This window comes from Lygodium microphyllum, chromosome 1 (genome assembly GCF_053477565.2).
Source record: "Lygodium microphyllum isolate KBCC chromosome 1, Lygodium_microphyllum_v1.1.10, whole genome shotgun sequence".
NCBI lineage: Eukaryota > Viridiplantae > Streptophyta > Polypodiopsida > Schizaeales > Lygodiaceae > Lygodium > Lygodium microphyllum.
In genome coordinates, this window is record NC_141135.1 from 153,019,688 (window position 1) to 153,033,052 (window position 13,365).

The following is a 13,365-nucleotide window of genomic DNA, read 5'->3' on the forward strand; positions in this document are numbered from 1 at the left end:
TGTCTCCTGCTTTAGCTTTTCCAGATTTTCCACCTTGTTCGTTTGAGGGTTAACATTATCCCCCTCCTAGACGAGTGCCAGTCCCATGGCACTCACCGTCGTAGATAGCAAGCTTTGGCCTGCACTGAAGACGTGGGTGTGAAGGGACGTCTGTGGTTGCCACGGAGGAGTGTTGGTAGTGGCGGGGAGGAAGGTCGTTGGGGGTACGTTGGTGGTTTAGGTGGCTGGTGGTAGGGCTATTGGAGTTGGTGGTAGGGCTGTTCTTTGTGGGGATTGCACTGATGGAGAACAAGTAACGGTTTGTTGGGGATTCTGCTCATGACGATTCTTGGCGGGCTTGCAGGATGATAAAGGATAGGAATTCAGAGTTGAGTGTCGTGAAGAGAGAACGACACCTTCGTTGGAGTCTTCAATACCTGCAATTGAAAACCTCTCATAGGTAGTCTCTCCCTAGGGGTAGTGCTAGCCTTCTCTATCGTGCACAAAACATAGTTTAATTAGTTTGGAAGACAAGTCGAATTCTAAGCAAGCTGAGAGTATTGTCCTGCACTTGAGAACCCAAATTGTGTATATATTTTGGTACAGATATTATGTGAGTGCGTGTGCATACTTAGATATTACATAGTTAGAAGACCGTGGGCTGGTTTCTTATAACAATGTGTGGATGAAGCAAAGTTGTCCCTGTTGAGAAGAAGTACACGTGAAGGTGTATGAGACATCCTTTGCGTTGTGACTGCACGACGTAGCCTAATTGAACACAAGGACACCGCACTTTTGGTAGTTGGGAGCTATTGGACTTGCTTGATGAGGACAATGTACTTTTCATGGCCATTCGTGCGGTGCTTACCACAAGTGATTGCAATGGTATTAAGGCAGAGTGCGAGAGGGAATTGTGCAAATGGGTCAGGGTGACAGGTCTAACCATAGGCGAGACAAGCTCCCTAGATATGTCCTGCCCTTGATATGCCCTGAACAATTGTGGGTGATGCTAAAGGGCTAGGGGACTAGGGACGGAGCCAGTCGACCAAGATCACTGGACGTGCCTAATTTGAGGACCCCTAGGTACTGTGCTGTGATCGTGGATGTCGTATGATTTTGTTCTTTTCTTTTCTTTCTTCTCTTTTTTTTTTTCTTTTTCTTTTCTTTTTCTTATTCCTTTTTTTTTCTTTTTTCTTTTTTTTCTTTTTTCTTTTTTTCCTTTCTTTCTTTCTTTTTTTATTCTCTTTTTTTTCTTTTTTTCTTTTTTCTTTTTTTTTTGTGGACTTGCCTGAGAACAACCATTGCAATATGTTGAGGCTATCACCCTTTCAATGGGTTGGGAAAGGTCAAGCTTCGAAGGCTCAAGAAATGGATATTACAGTGATGATTGTGTCCTAGCCTCATTGTTAAAGAAGCAGTTGTTGAGATGGGGAGATACACTTGAGATATTGCAAACCTCTTTGCGACACGCGATGTCGGTACAATTGAGGCAACAACTGTCGTGAGCCAACTATAGAGCTTGACCTAGAAAGAGAGCGTAGCCCATGACTATGCTTTGGGTCATACGATATGGGCACTCGCAAGGGTGATTTTTCGCGTTCGGCAGCGTGGCTTTGTCGCGGTTCTTTGTGAGGTTGGTGGTCTTGCGGTGACTTGGACATTGAACACGTTCGCACGAAGACATGTATCGTCATGCATCCACTTGTCAATTCATGAGAGTATATGCAAGTCGCATGCGTCAAGTACAACAAACAAATGCAATCATGTCAAGATATTACTTTTCAAAATCCTACGATGCTGATTGCGATGCCTATTCCAGTGCTTGTTAAAGACTCGGCATATATTAGCAATAGGTGAGGAGAGTGTGTATAAGTGGAGAGCCTACCCCCTTAACCATCAAAAGACAAAAAGTTATGGCCAGATGGCCTTTGCTAAGTTGCTTGTATATCATAGGGGCTACTCGATTTGCACAAGGCGGGGTGAGTCCGGGTGGTCAGGCGACTGAGGCTCTACTGGTGAGGGGCTCCTGTGAGGTTGGGCAAGGAAGACGTCGGCCGGGACCTAAATGGTGTAGTCTCTGGCCGCAACCATTTCCAAAATGCTTTTGAACAATGCATCGAATTCTTCCTTGTCTCAAGCTACCCTTTCTGTCTTTAAGCACCTTGTGCTCGAGCATCTGTTGGGGGCTTGTACAACCGGTGTTGCCACACCTTGTGTGCTTCTTTGAGCTTCTACTCCCCTGGCCTGGGGATTCTTCGGCCTACGTCCGAGGCGGTGTCGCTTGGGATCTCGTTTCTTTGCATACCTTTTGAGGGTAGGCACATAGCGCACCAGCGGAGAAGCTTGTGCTGCCTATTCCCTTCGACAGCGGAGAGCGTCTTTGCAAGCCAGCTGCCCTAGGTGCTCCATGTCTTCCACGTAGGGGGACCTGCAAAATGCGAACCAAGGATTAGGCCTTGGTATAGGATAAAACCATTCACATGAAAGGGATTATAGTGTGGGTTATCAAGCGCATATAACGCGAAGGGGAGGGGTGAGACATGCAGCGTTTGTTGTAGAGGGATGGCGCCCATGATGATGTTCATTTGGCCTCCAGCCATTAGCAGATCTTGGCTTATGCTAAGTTGCGTGGACTGGTTGTCAGGGAGCGAGGCAGGGCTCATCCTCGAAAGGATAGACCATAAAGGGGAAAGGTGCATGGGAAGGGACGGTATCCTGCCCACGCCCTCAGAGATGTTGGTCAGAGCTTCCTATGGTGGTGATGAGAGTTGTATGCCCTCCACCTGGAGGTAGTAATGGTCACACAACTTCTCAATGTGCGGTGAGAGAAGGACCTGAGAAGCTTAGCCCGTTGAACCCAACTCTTCTCCCTTCGCTTGGCTATTATTACTTGTGTGTGTTGACATTGTCTATATAGGGTCACAAAAGTCATTGTTTGTTTATACACATATCTACGAATCCATGTCACTTTACGAGGATAAAAGCCAATTGTAGAACTCCGGATTGTACTGGAGCATTGCATACGCATCTAGTACTCGTGGCAGCTTACTAAATACCGATAGATATTTTGCAACATCGCGTAGTATGGAACCTTGTCCGAGTCTACTAGCAACATGTAACTCCTTCTCAGTGAGAACCTTATCAGACAGGGAGTTCTCTTGGCTAGTTTCAACTAAGTCCATACCCCGAATGGCAATCAGCACTCGAAAGGAAGTTGGTGCCACATAGGTTGGGTCTCTTTGAGACTGCCATTTAGCCAATCGCTCCTCTGAGACTGTCATGATCTAGGCTCCTAGTTCGGCCATTGCAACGCGGTTTTCACACCAACGTTATTCAAATTGACTCCGACCTTCTGATAGTCGCTTTAGTTGCTCTATCTCTACGAGATTTGGTTGACAGAGCACATCATTGAATGTGACAGTTAAGCGTAGTTCGTCGGCTTCCTCGTCAGAGATGAGTCGCATGCGTTCATACAAGAGCCTGTTATAGTGCTCATCAAGATGTTCCTGCTCTTCCCAAGATAAGGGAAATGGCAAGTATTCTTCAAGCTGCTCTTTAGGAAATGCATCCATGTCTGCCAGGACATAGACACATGCGAACACTTTGAGCTTAGCATCCAACTCAGTTAAGCATTCTGTGACACTTCTATGTTCAACGAGGGCTTGCTCGGTTGCTATCTCATGCAAGGTTCTAGGAGTTTGCCTGGGCTTTAGCGTAGCTGGAGGTTCAGGCCTAGACAAGCAAGTTTGGCCAATGCTAGGATTTCTTATGCTCTTGGGGTTTTCATGTTTCTCCTGAGGCTTTGTCATTGCGTCATGGTTCTCCTTTGATGTGACTAGTATAAATTTGTCACCCTGTTGTGACAGCGTTGTATCCACTCTTAATTGGTCAATGCAAGTTCTCTTGTCGGTGGATTGAGTAGTGCAAGCAGCCGTTGATGGCAACGACTGCTTTGATTTTTCAGAGCACACGGATGTGTCTGAGGTTTCACTGCTATTAGGAGAGGCATCAATTGGTTCAGTGGTGGATGGACTCGATGCTTTATTCCTCAGCTCTCCAGCGCTCTTCGTCTCAATGTTCTTGGGGTCCACAACCACCTGCAAGTGCTGTTGTTTTCGTTGTTTTTTCCTCTTTTTCTTGGTCAGTGAAGGTGCATCTCTCAACGACTCAGGACCTTGGACTAGGTCAACTGTTGATGTGCTTGGTTGGGCCTCAACATTTTCTTTCTCTAGTGTATCCTCATGGGACATAGCCATGGACTGCTGGATAGCCTCGCTAGGTTGTGAGGGTACAACTGCCTCCCTCTTTGGAGAGTCTAGCTCTTCAGCCAATTCCCTTGTGTTTAACTCCTCCAACCTAGGCTTTAGGCACTTTGGAAGTGCTGGAGTTGTCAAGGAAGTTGGTTGCGAAACCTCCTCCACATGTAAACTACTAAGGACACGTTCCGCAAGGGGCATTGTCATGGCCAAGGGCTGTGACTGCTGTGATCCCTAATTGGAAGTAGTAGCGGCTAGTCCAGTGGGCTGGCTACTCCTCGTGAATTGCGGTGTCACATCCCTAGGGCGATCGGAAGTAGTTGTGTCTTTTGTTGCCCTTTGAGCATTCATCTGTATAGACCGAGCGTGAGTTGATCTAGTCACATTAGGTTGCACAAGCATATCCTTGGGCTGAGAGCTATGGATGGTGTCATGTCCCACCTCTTGGACATTTAGAAGCTTAGATGGAGATAGAGATTGGGATTGAACAGCTGCCCTTGACGACTGTTGTTGTGCTTCCTATGTCTATTTGGGAAAAGAGGGTGTAGGATATCCAGGACTCTTAGGTGGACTTGACACTGGCTGAATGATTTGCTCGAGGCTATTAGACGATTGTGCCATGTGCTTTGTTGAGCGATCAGCCTTGCCATGAGTAATGTTGTGCCTATGATGCCTGTTATCCTCTTGGAAAATCAAAGGCTTTTTGGGCACTAATGGCTTTTGTGCACACTCAATGGTTACATATGACATCTGCTTATTAAGCATGCTAGGCTGAGGCTCTTTCTTTCGAACACTCATGTTTGGTTTCTTACCTCGAGACCTGGAGTTTCTCTTAGATTTCCTCCTGTGCTTCATTGCTTTTGATGCAATCTGGCCTTCAGCTGATAGAGGTGGTTTAGCACGGGGTTTTGGTAACCAAATCCATCCGTTACCTGCGTAATACCCTTGAGCACGTAGCAACGCTTTGGACATCCATCGCGGTGTTGTGCTGACCCTCCACCGATGCCTTTGTCTATAAGGCTTGGGCTTCTTTTGGGGTCTTCTACGATAATTGTAAGTCCAAAGCCCGTCCTTGGCCTTGTCTCTTGACCTTCTTGTTTCAGGCATGGCCTCACTCACTGGTTCTCGTTGTTCGACCTGTGCTTGTATCAACTCTTCCAACAAGTCCTTGCTCTCGTTAGTAGGCTTGACTGTTATGTCAGCACCTTCCTTGCCTTTCCCTCGAGGTTCGATGAGGTCACTCTTCCTAAAGGTTGTGACTATCCTCACACCCGGTAGTGTCAGGTGTATCCTCTATGCTACATAGTCAGCCTCACACTTGGTTGCCCTTTTGAAGGGTCTTCTTAGGAGGGTTTCCTTCCCGTAATTGGTACTATTTGGAGGAACATGAAATAGGATAGGCAAGCTTTCAGTTTCAATTTTCGCAAGGATTTTGCACTTCCCTATGAGTGCTTGTGGGTGTCCCCCGTAAGGGCTAAGAGTTGCATTAGTCGGCGCGAGCTCTGGTTGGCCTAGTAGGGTCCATGATTCATAGGTCAAGATATTAAAATCTGCTCCTTCATCAATTAAAGCATCGATAGTATGCTCTCTTTTCGCGGTGAGTTTGATCCTAAAATAAGCAGGTGGTACTATGTCTTCGTCTTCCAGATCTTGGCTTGTAAATTTAAGCCTTCTGACAAATGCCCTTGAGTCCCCAACTGCACTACCAGATGTGGATTCTCCACTGATTTCTTGGATCGTCAGTGCAGTACTACTCAAGGAGCATCTATTGTCAAGACTGTCATATCTAGTCATTCTCGCTGTTGCAGCTTGATGTTGTTGATTTTTGCTTTGACTAGATGCAGTCCGCATACAATACATGTGTTTTTGCAGTGTGGCCTTTTTGCCCTTATTGGCTAGATTGGCCCATTGATGTTCTAGGGTCTCTGTTTATCTCCGTTCGGGTATGGGCTTTTGGTTGCTCTTTTACAAGTGAGAATCCATGCTCGTGTAGAGCCATCACTACACTAGGGTCTACTTTGGAGGATCTGTCACGGCGTGCGTTCTCTCTCCAACCTACTTGGGGGAGGTGCGGAGGGGGTAGAGCCCCCTCTACGGGGGTCCAAGAGGGGCAGTCCCCCCTTGCCCGCAGGGCCGTTACAATAAACGCCATGCGCAATTTGAATGACCGTTTATAGCCAAGTTTTGAACTACTTGCTCTAAGTGTCAGCTCAGTGATGGATCTATGATGTGCCTTAAGCTCTACATAGCCTTTGGGGTCAATTTCGAGGTTTAGATGCGTCAAAATTTGTGTTCTAGATACGTGTCCGATTTTGACAGTTTTCTGTCCGATTCTCAGACGTCCAATTTTCAGGAGTCCAATTATCAGAATCGGACGTCCAATTTTGGGTTGATCCAATTGGCCCAGTGGTCCGATTTTGGTCCGACTTCTGAAATCGGACGTCCAATTTTGACAGGTGTCCGCTTCTGAGTGGCCCGATTCCTTGTGTCCGATTTCAAGGGTCCGAGTGTCCAATTTTCAAAATCAGACAGTCGAGTGTCCCCGATCTGGCAGGCAAAGATGGTCCGATTATGGGACTGGTCAGATTCTGGGACTCGGATAAGAAGGATGGTCCTATTTTCGGAGTCGGATGGTTTTCGGAGAGATCTAATTTTCGGAGTTGGACGGTCCGACTCCAGAGATAGGGCAATCCTATTCTGGGACTCAGACGAACTGGTCCGACTGCGCGGCCGACGGCCCGCGAGTTGCACGCGACGCCTCTAGACTGACGTCTACTTCACCGAATCGTGCCGTGCCATCTAATTAGATGCAAAGCAACAGAGGGAAACGCCTGGCGTACCTAAAAACGGTGTGGTGCTCGAATCGATCAGCACGTCAATGATCTCCCCGCAGCCTTCTCTCTCTCCCTGGCTCTCAAGCTCACTCTCTTCTCAGAGGGCAAGATGTCAAATGTGGCCTTTCCTGGTTCCCTGGGCCTCTTATTGCCCCATCCCAGCCTGCTATGACCTCAGAGGTTAGTCCCTCATACTCTTCCAGCCAGAAATCTAAATCTGTGCCCCTATTTCCCTATTTCAGCCTGTTATACAGCAACAGAAAACCCTACTGTTTTCCTTCTTTTTTCCTATCCTAACCTTAACCTAATGCAACAAAAATCAAAACCAGAGATGGAGATGAATGATCCTACTCTAATTCAACAACAAATCAAAAACCTACTTGCTAAGGAGATCGAATACCTCTTCAAACTCCCTCGCTTCCTACCTATCTACCTCAAGCACCGGTTCGGGGAAAACCCTACTCCAATGTTTGATTCGAAGCGCGCAAGTGCTCAAGGCTTGAATCCGTAGGTCCCAGCAACGGAACCAAAATGTGCATCTTCCGTTTCACTTTGCCTTAGCCTTTGTCTCCTGCTTTAGCTTTTCCAGATTTTCCACCTTGTTCGTTTGAGGGTTAACACCTCATATAACATCTGAAGCGTCTCCCACACTGATGAAGTTGTTCTACAAGAGGCAACTACTAGTAAAACCTCTTTAGAAATGCACCAGAGAGGAGTAGAATACTCATGGGTATCATTGTAATCCCATGTAAGCACAACTTCCTCATGATTGATAGGGTCTCAATCATCTGGAAGAAGGTGGGAGCTTGGGGTTTCTCAATAGCTCCTGAAACAAACCATGCTTTCATGACAGCACTCCATTTGAGATAATTAGAGCCATGAAGTTTATCATCAAAAGAGTAGCCAGGAGGTGTCATTTGAAGAGGACAAGATTACCAATGATAATTGTATCTATCATTGAAACTTTTGTGTAGTAGGGACATCCTCTATTTACACATACGCTTAGCCTTGCATATTACTTAATGATAAATATTTTGTAGAAGTTGAATTCTGCACCCGTCAAGGTCCTTCTATTATGGGTAAATGCATGTGCTTGTGAATCTCAAGCAAGCATGTATCATATAAGACTCAAGTGGGATTCTTCCATTAGGAAGACTTGAGACATTGCATCAAACCATAAAAACCTCCTTATGCATAAAGCACAGTAGGTATTTCTTATGTTTTAGTATTTTCTCCTACATAATCATCGGTATACCTATCTTTTACTTCCACAAATGCATTGAACCTCAGAAATATTCCATCCTCAACAAGAGTAACTTAAAAAAGCAACATATAGCATCTCAGCACATTAGATACAAATGGTTTGAGGTTTCAGAAATATTCCACCTCGTAACACCTACTGCCATGTCAAGTTTAAATAGCCAGCTGAAATGACTTGGTGCTTTCTGCTTTCTTTCTGAGAAAGCATAAAATCCTGCATTTCAGTTGACAACTCGGTGTTTTGAAATTCATTCTTGACTTTTGTTGCTTTTTTCGTTTGTCCCAGTTAACTTGACTTAAAGGCTTATTACAGAGGATCAGGTAGCACTCACAGACAGGCAAGCTGGCCTTACAAGTTAAAGACTTATTATAAAAATCAGGTAGCATTCACAGACACACGCAAGATGGCCTGAAATATGACCGTACTAACTTGATTCAACTCATCACATATAACAGAATCTGCCACAAAAGCCTCCTTTGGGTGTAAATAATGTTCTTGGATTGTGCTTATCTGCATTGAAAGATGAAAAGAGAGCATTAAATGCTAATGCTGCAAAGAAGATAAACTCAGAATGGATAAAACTATGGAAATGATACTTTTATGTCGCAAATTCATAATTTTCCACTGACACATGCTATAGATCAGTACGCAAAAGAAAAATAAGAAAAGCACAATGTATTGCCTCTCTGAAGGGAGTAGGTGGCTGAAGCCCCTTTCAGTCGAGTGGCACTTTCGAGCATTTACTAGGCCTAAGATAAACCAATGGAAATGCTTTCCAAGAAAGAATGCACATTGACAATAACTTTCAATAGTTGAAAGAGAAATTACAAGGCAATTAGCTTTGATGGTGATTCCGTAGTCTTGAAGAAGCTCGTTGGCATTCGTTCCTTGCTTGATGTCACCACCCTCATTGCTCAAAAGAAATAAACTGCCCCCTTTATTGACAAACTTTTTTAGAGATTCCAACTGTTGCAACCAATTGCACTCCATAAGCTACTCATTGCATGAACACAACAAAAAGAAGACTCACGCTAAATAAGTTGCCAATTGTAAAGTCAATTTTGATTAGTTATAAGTTGATAAATATGTTAACTACATATCTCATTCAGGTCAAAATTTGCATACATCAAAGTGTTTCGGAAAACTCACAGAAGTTGTATGGCTTGATAGACCAATTATATATCCATGAGGTCAGTCTACAGATGATGCAAATGCTACAAAATAATAAAACCAGGTGTTCTACAAAGCCATCACTTTGCTACAACTGACAAGGTCTCTGCAACAAGAGCATCAGGCCCCATGAGGCCTGGGTTTCTAAGAACTCAAGTGCCAGACATTGACGAATGGAAACAATCACACTCTCAGATCTGCACATATCCTCTGCCGAACTCACAGCCCTACCTGAACATCAAGTTTGTGCAGACTTTCAAGCCTGCCAAACAATCCCCTCATGGGAGTTATTTTATGTGCTGGCAATCGAAGTCCTCTCACCAACTTAGTACCATGACAAGGTTTGCATCTACCAATGAAGCGCCCACATAGATCCAACCTAGACATGACATAACACAAGCCATCCAAGCAGAGAAAGAGAAATAGAGAGATGAATATCAAGCTCACTTCTAAGCATAGAGCCATAATAGGCCCACCTCCAAGCTTGGGACTAGCAGCATATTAGGCCGAGCTCCCACTGCAAGGGCTAATGCCACATACCATTACTTGGTGTGTTGGAGTTGCCGAGGGCTGGGAGTCCAAGTGGTGATTACATGAGATGTGGCACAAATGAGCCCTTGACAGCTATTTATAAGACTCCTTGACCACCCTTTATAACCCTAGCCTTTAGCTTATGGCACATTCATACCTAGTGACCTTGTGGGGGCAATGCTGTGGGCACCCGTCCTAGATGTCCAAGGATGTAACAATATCCCTTCAAAGAATGAAGGGGACAAAAGCAGCATCAAAGATGTGGTGCAGCAACACAACAATCACCGCACAAGGGGACCCTCCACATGTCATTATTCTAGTTGGAGAGGCCACATCTACAAAGAGAGTCATAAGTGTATGGGTGATGAGGCCGTTGGGCCTCAAAGGGTGTCCTACCATGGACACGGAGCTCATGGTGAATGAGACCATTCTTACCAGGCCAAGTTAGAGACATCTTCAGAGAATGCCTTCTTCAGCATTGTCAAAACAAATTTCCATTAATATCCCATGGAGATAGCGGCCAGCCTATCACAAAGTTGCCCAACAAATCAACACGCCCTTGTCATTGTCAACGCAATGTTGCGCAGCAACAACCATCCTCCTTTCAAATGAGTCACATCTATCTTGAGATCACTCCTCCCTCTTTGGTTCCAAAGGCCCAATTCATGCACCTGATCCATGCTTGAGTGAATACAAGCCATGGAGGAAGAGCTTCACTCCATTGCTCAAAATCGCACTTGGTCTTGGATCATAAGGTTTTTCATTCAACAAGTCATTGGAGTGATGTCAATGTTAAAGGTGAAGTTCCAATTCAATGATACCTTGGATAGGCCCGATTTGATAACCAAAGGCATGTTCAGCAGGAGGGCGGACATTGCCTATACAGTTAGTCTTTGTCTCTCATATTGCATAATCAATTGCCCATGTATAAGATGTACTTCAAAATGGGACATTTAGGAGGAGATTTATGTGGAGTAGCCTAGGACATGAGTAGCATGTATACCAGTTATAGAAAGCTCTCTATGGCCTGAAGCAAGCTTGCCCTTTGAGCATGGTATCAAAAAATTGACTCTTCTCTGTTTCAATGGCCTACAGTCAGTTGATGTGAGCCTCTATTTTGTTTTAGTTGAACCTTTGCTTCATTATCCTTGGTGGGGATATTTTATTATCATAGATTCATGTGCCAGCACGGTGGCTGATGTCATGCATGAGCTATGTACCTCACTATTTTCTTGGCATGGAGATCTCACAGGATGAGCATGGGATGTCTTTCTCCCGATTCTTGATAGTGTTCTTCTTCAAAGCCCTGTAATCAATACATGTTCACGAAGAACCATCTGTCTTCTGTACCAAAGTACTGGAGCACAAAATGGTGAGGTTGAATCAGCACTTTTTCTAGAGTTCATTCACCCGGTTTGTGATTTCCTCTTGCTGAGCTGCACTAACACTATACATGGGTTTATTCATAAGATAACTACCAGCACAAGATCAATGGCATGATCTTTAGGCATCTCAGGTGGAAAACTCCCCAAGCAAGGACTCTGAAAAACAATCTATTGTCCAACTTTGAAAGATCAGACTCAACCATTTCATCTTTCTGATATCTCTGACCAAAACCAAATACACAGAAATATGATTTTCCATAGCTGTAGAAATGGCTAAAACCAATATAACTGGGGTAAATTTCCTTTTTACATTTACGTCCAAACATGCTGCTCCCCCCCTATGAGTCAAAGGAACCTTCCTATTATAAGCATCAAGTAGACCACAAACTCCATGAAACAAAGCATCCCCCACAAAATCACAACCATAAAAAAGAACTCCTCTAAGTCCACATGACTCTGCACATGAAACCAAATCTTCCTGATACTAGGAGGAATAGGGTCAGCATGCCCTGGGCAAGCCAAACCAGCCTCATGGAAAGGGCCCATCTCCTCTGGAGAGATACCCAATCTAGCAACAAAGTTTGGGGGGATGAGGTTGGCTCTAACGCTAGAATCAAAGAAAATTAAAGCTGTTTGATCCCTGATTTTTCCTCATGCCCTGCAGAACTCTGCTACTTCTCCACCTTAACTGCTTACCAATAACATCTGGTATTAATTGAGCAGAAGGCTTTGGCTTCTTTGCTTTCTGCTCCTTTTGAGTTCCAAAGTCTTCAGCAGGCTTTTTCCTAGGACAGTTTCTAGTGATAGGTCTCCTCTTTCTAAGTGAAGTAGTCAATAATTATACGGTTGCTTACAAAGCAGGTTCTCCTTTATGGAAGGTTTCTCCGTCCACAGCAGATATGGACTGAGTTGGGCCTAAACATATTATTTGGTACAGATTGAACTTTAAGGACGTTAAACAATTACAATATGCTTTCCAAGAGATGGTGTGCCATACATGGGTGGTGCTAGTTATTCACATTCAGCTGTTTGAAGTGGGTGGCCTAGTGAGTATGAACATTGGACGACCCATTCTGGCCTACAAAATGTTGAAAACTGGCTAGTTTTAGAAACAGATACCCCATGCTACATGTGTCTTCTTTTATGCATCACAACAGGCAAGACATGCAAACGTGTATGGAGCTACTTTGATGTTATACGACATGGAATTCGTGCAGTCATATCATGTAAAACCGTACCTCAATGGCACTAAATTTCTCTTTTGGACAACCGAACACAACAACATCCGCCTTCGACAGATTCTCCAATGAAAGCTCATCTTTGTTCCTGTAGAGATCGGATTAATTTGCAGGCATAGATCTCTGTACCAGAAATTTCAGTTCAGACATATATCGTATCTGGACTTCTTACACAGATATATGGAAAGCACCTCGCAGTCGCTTGACCGAGTTCTTGAAGCCCTGGGTTGTTGTGTGCGATTCTGCAGAGAACTTTGCGCTTTCTTTTACCATTGAAGTTGTCCCAAAACCCGTGCAAACCACTCCCACCCCCACTTGGAAAAGAAAAACAAGGAAATAGGACGGCCAACCTTGCTTGCAGCAGCTGAACATGATGGTAGGAAGGTCTTCTTCTGTAGAATCAGTCGCCATGGCTACGCAAGTCCGTTCGGGTAGGGCGTCTCAAGAAATGCTGAGAGTCCGAATATTAGCTCGCCTGCATGGCCATCCTTTTTATTCCTCCCGGTACTTCTTTAAATGTGGAGTACCTTGAGTGGGTGTATTAGAGTCATGGTCGGGTTCGCTTCATCCTTAAGAGTCAAGCTTGCATTATCCTGCAGTTAGCTCAAGATTTGAAAAATATATGACTTTTCTATGTTTAATTGGATATCATGGACATGAAATAATTTTGTATCAATTGAATATTAGGGCTTGCATCGATACTTGTAATCA

General features: G+C 44.6%; 1 protein-coding gene across 2 annotated transcripts in view; it reads right to left on the reverse strand.

Annotated features, from left to right (window-relative positions):
- LOC148041836 (uncharacterized) overlaps positions 1–13,150 on the reverse strand; it is a 102,797-nt gene extending 89,647 nt beyond the window's left edge. For both annotated transcript variants that reach the window (XM_087688775.1, XM_087688772.1), the window contains exons 1-5: positions 13,005–13,150; positions 12,827–12,896; positions 12,655–12,742; positions 9,159–9,296; positions 8,760–8,840 (exon numbers count right to left, since the gene is read on the reverse strand). In XM_087688775.1, the coding sequence (XP_087544901.1) occupies positions 8,760–8,840; positions 9,159–9,296; positions 12,655–12,742; positions 12,827–12,896; positions 13,005–13,065 (438 nt within the window). In that variant the 5' untranslated portion in view covers positions 13,066–13,150. The remainder of the gene's footprint in view (positions 1–8,759; positions 8,841–9,158; positions 9,297–12,654; positions 12,743–12,826; positions 12,897–13,004) is intronic.
- Between the last annotated feature and the right edge of the window lie 215 nt (positions 13,151–13,365).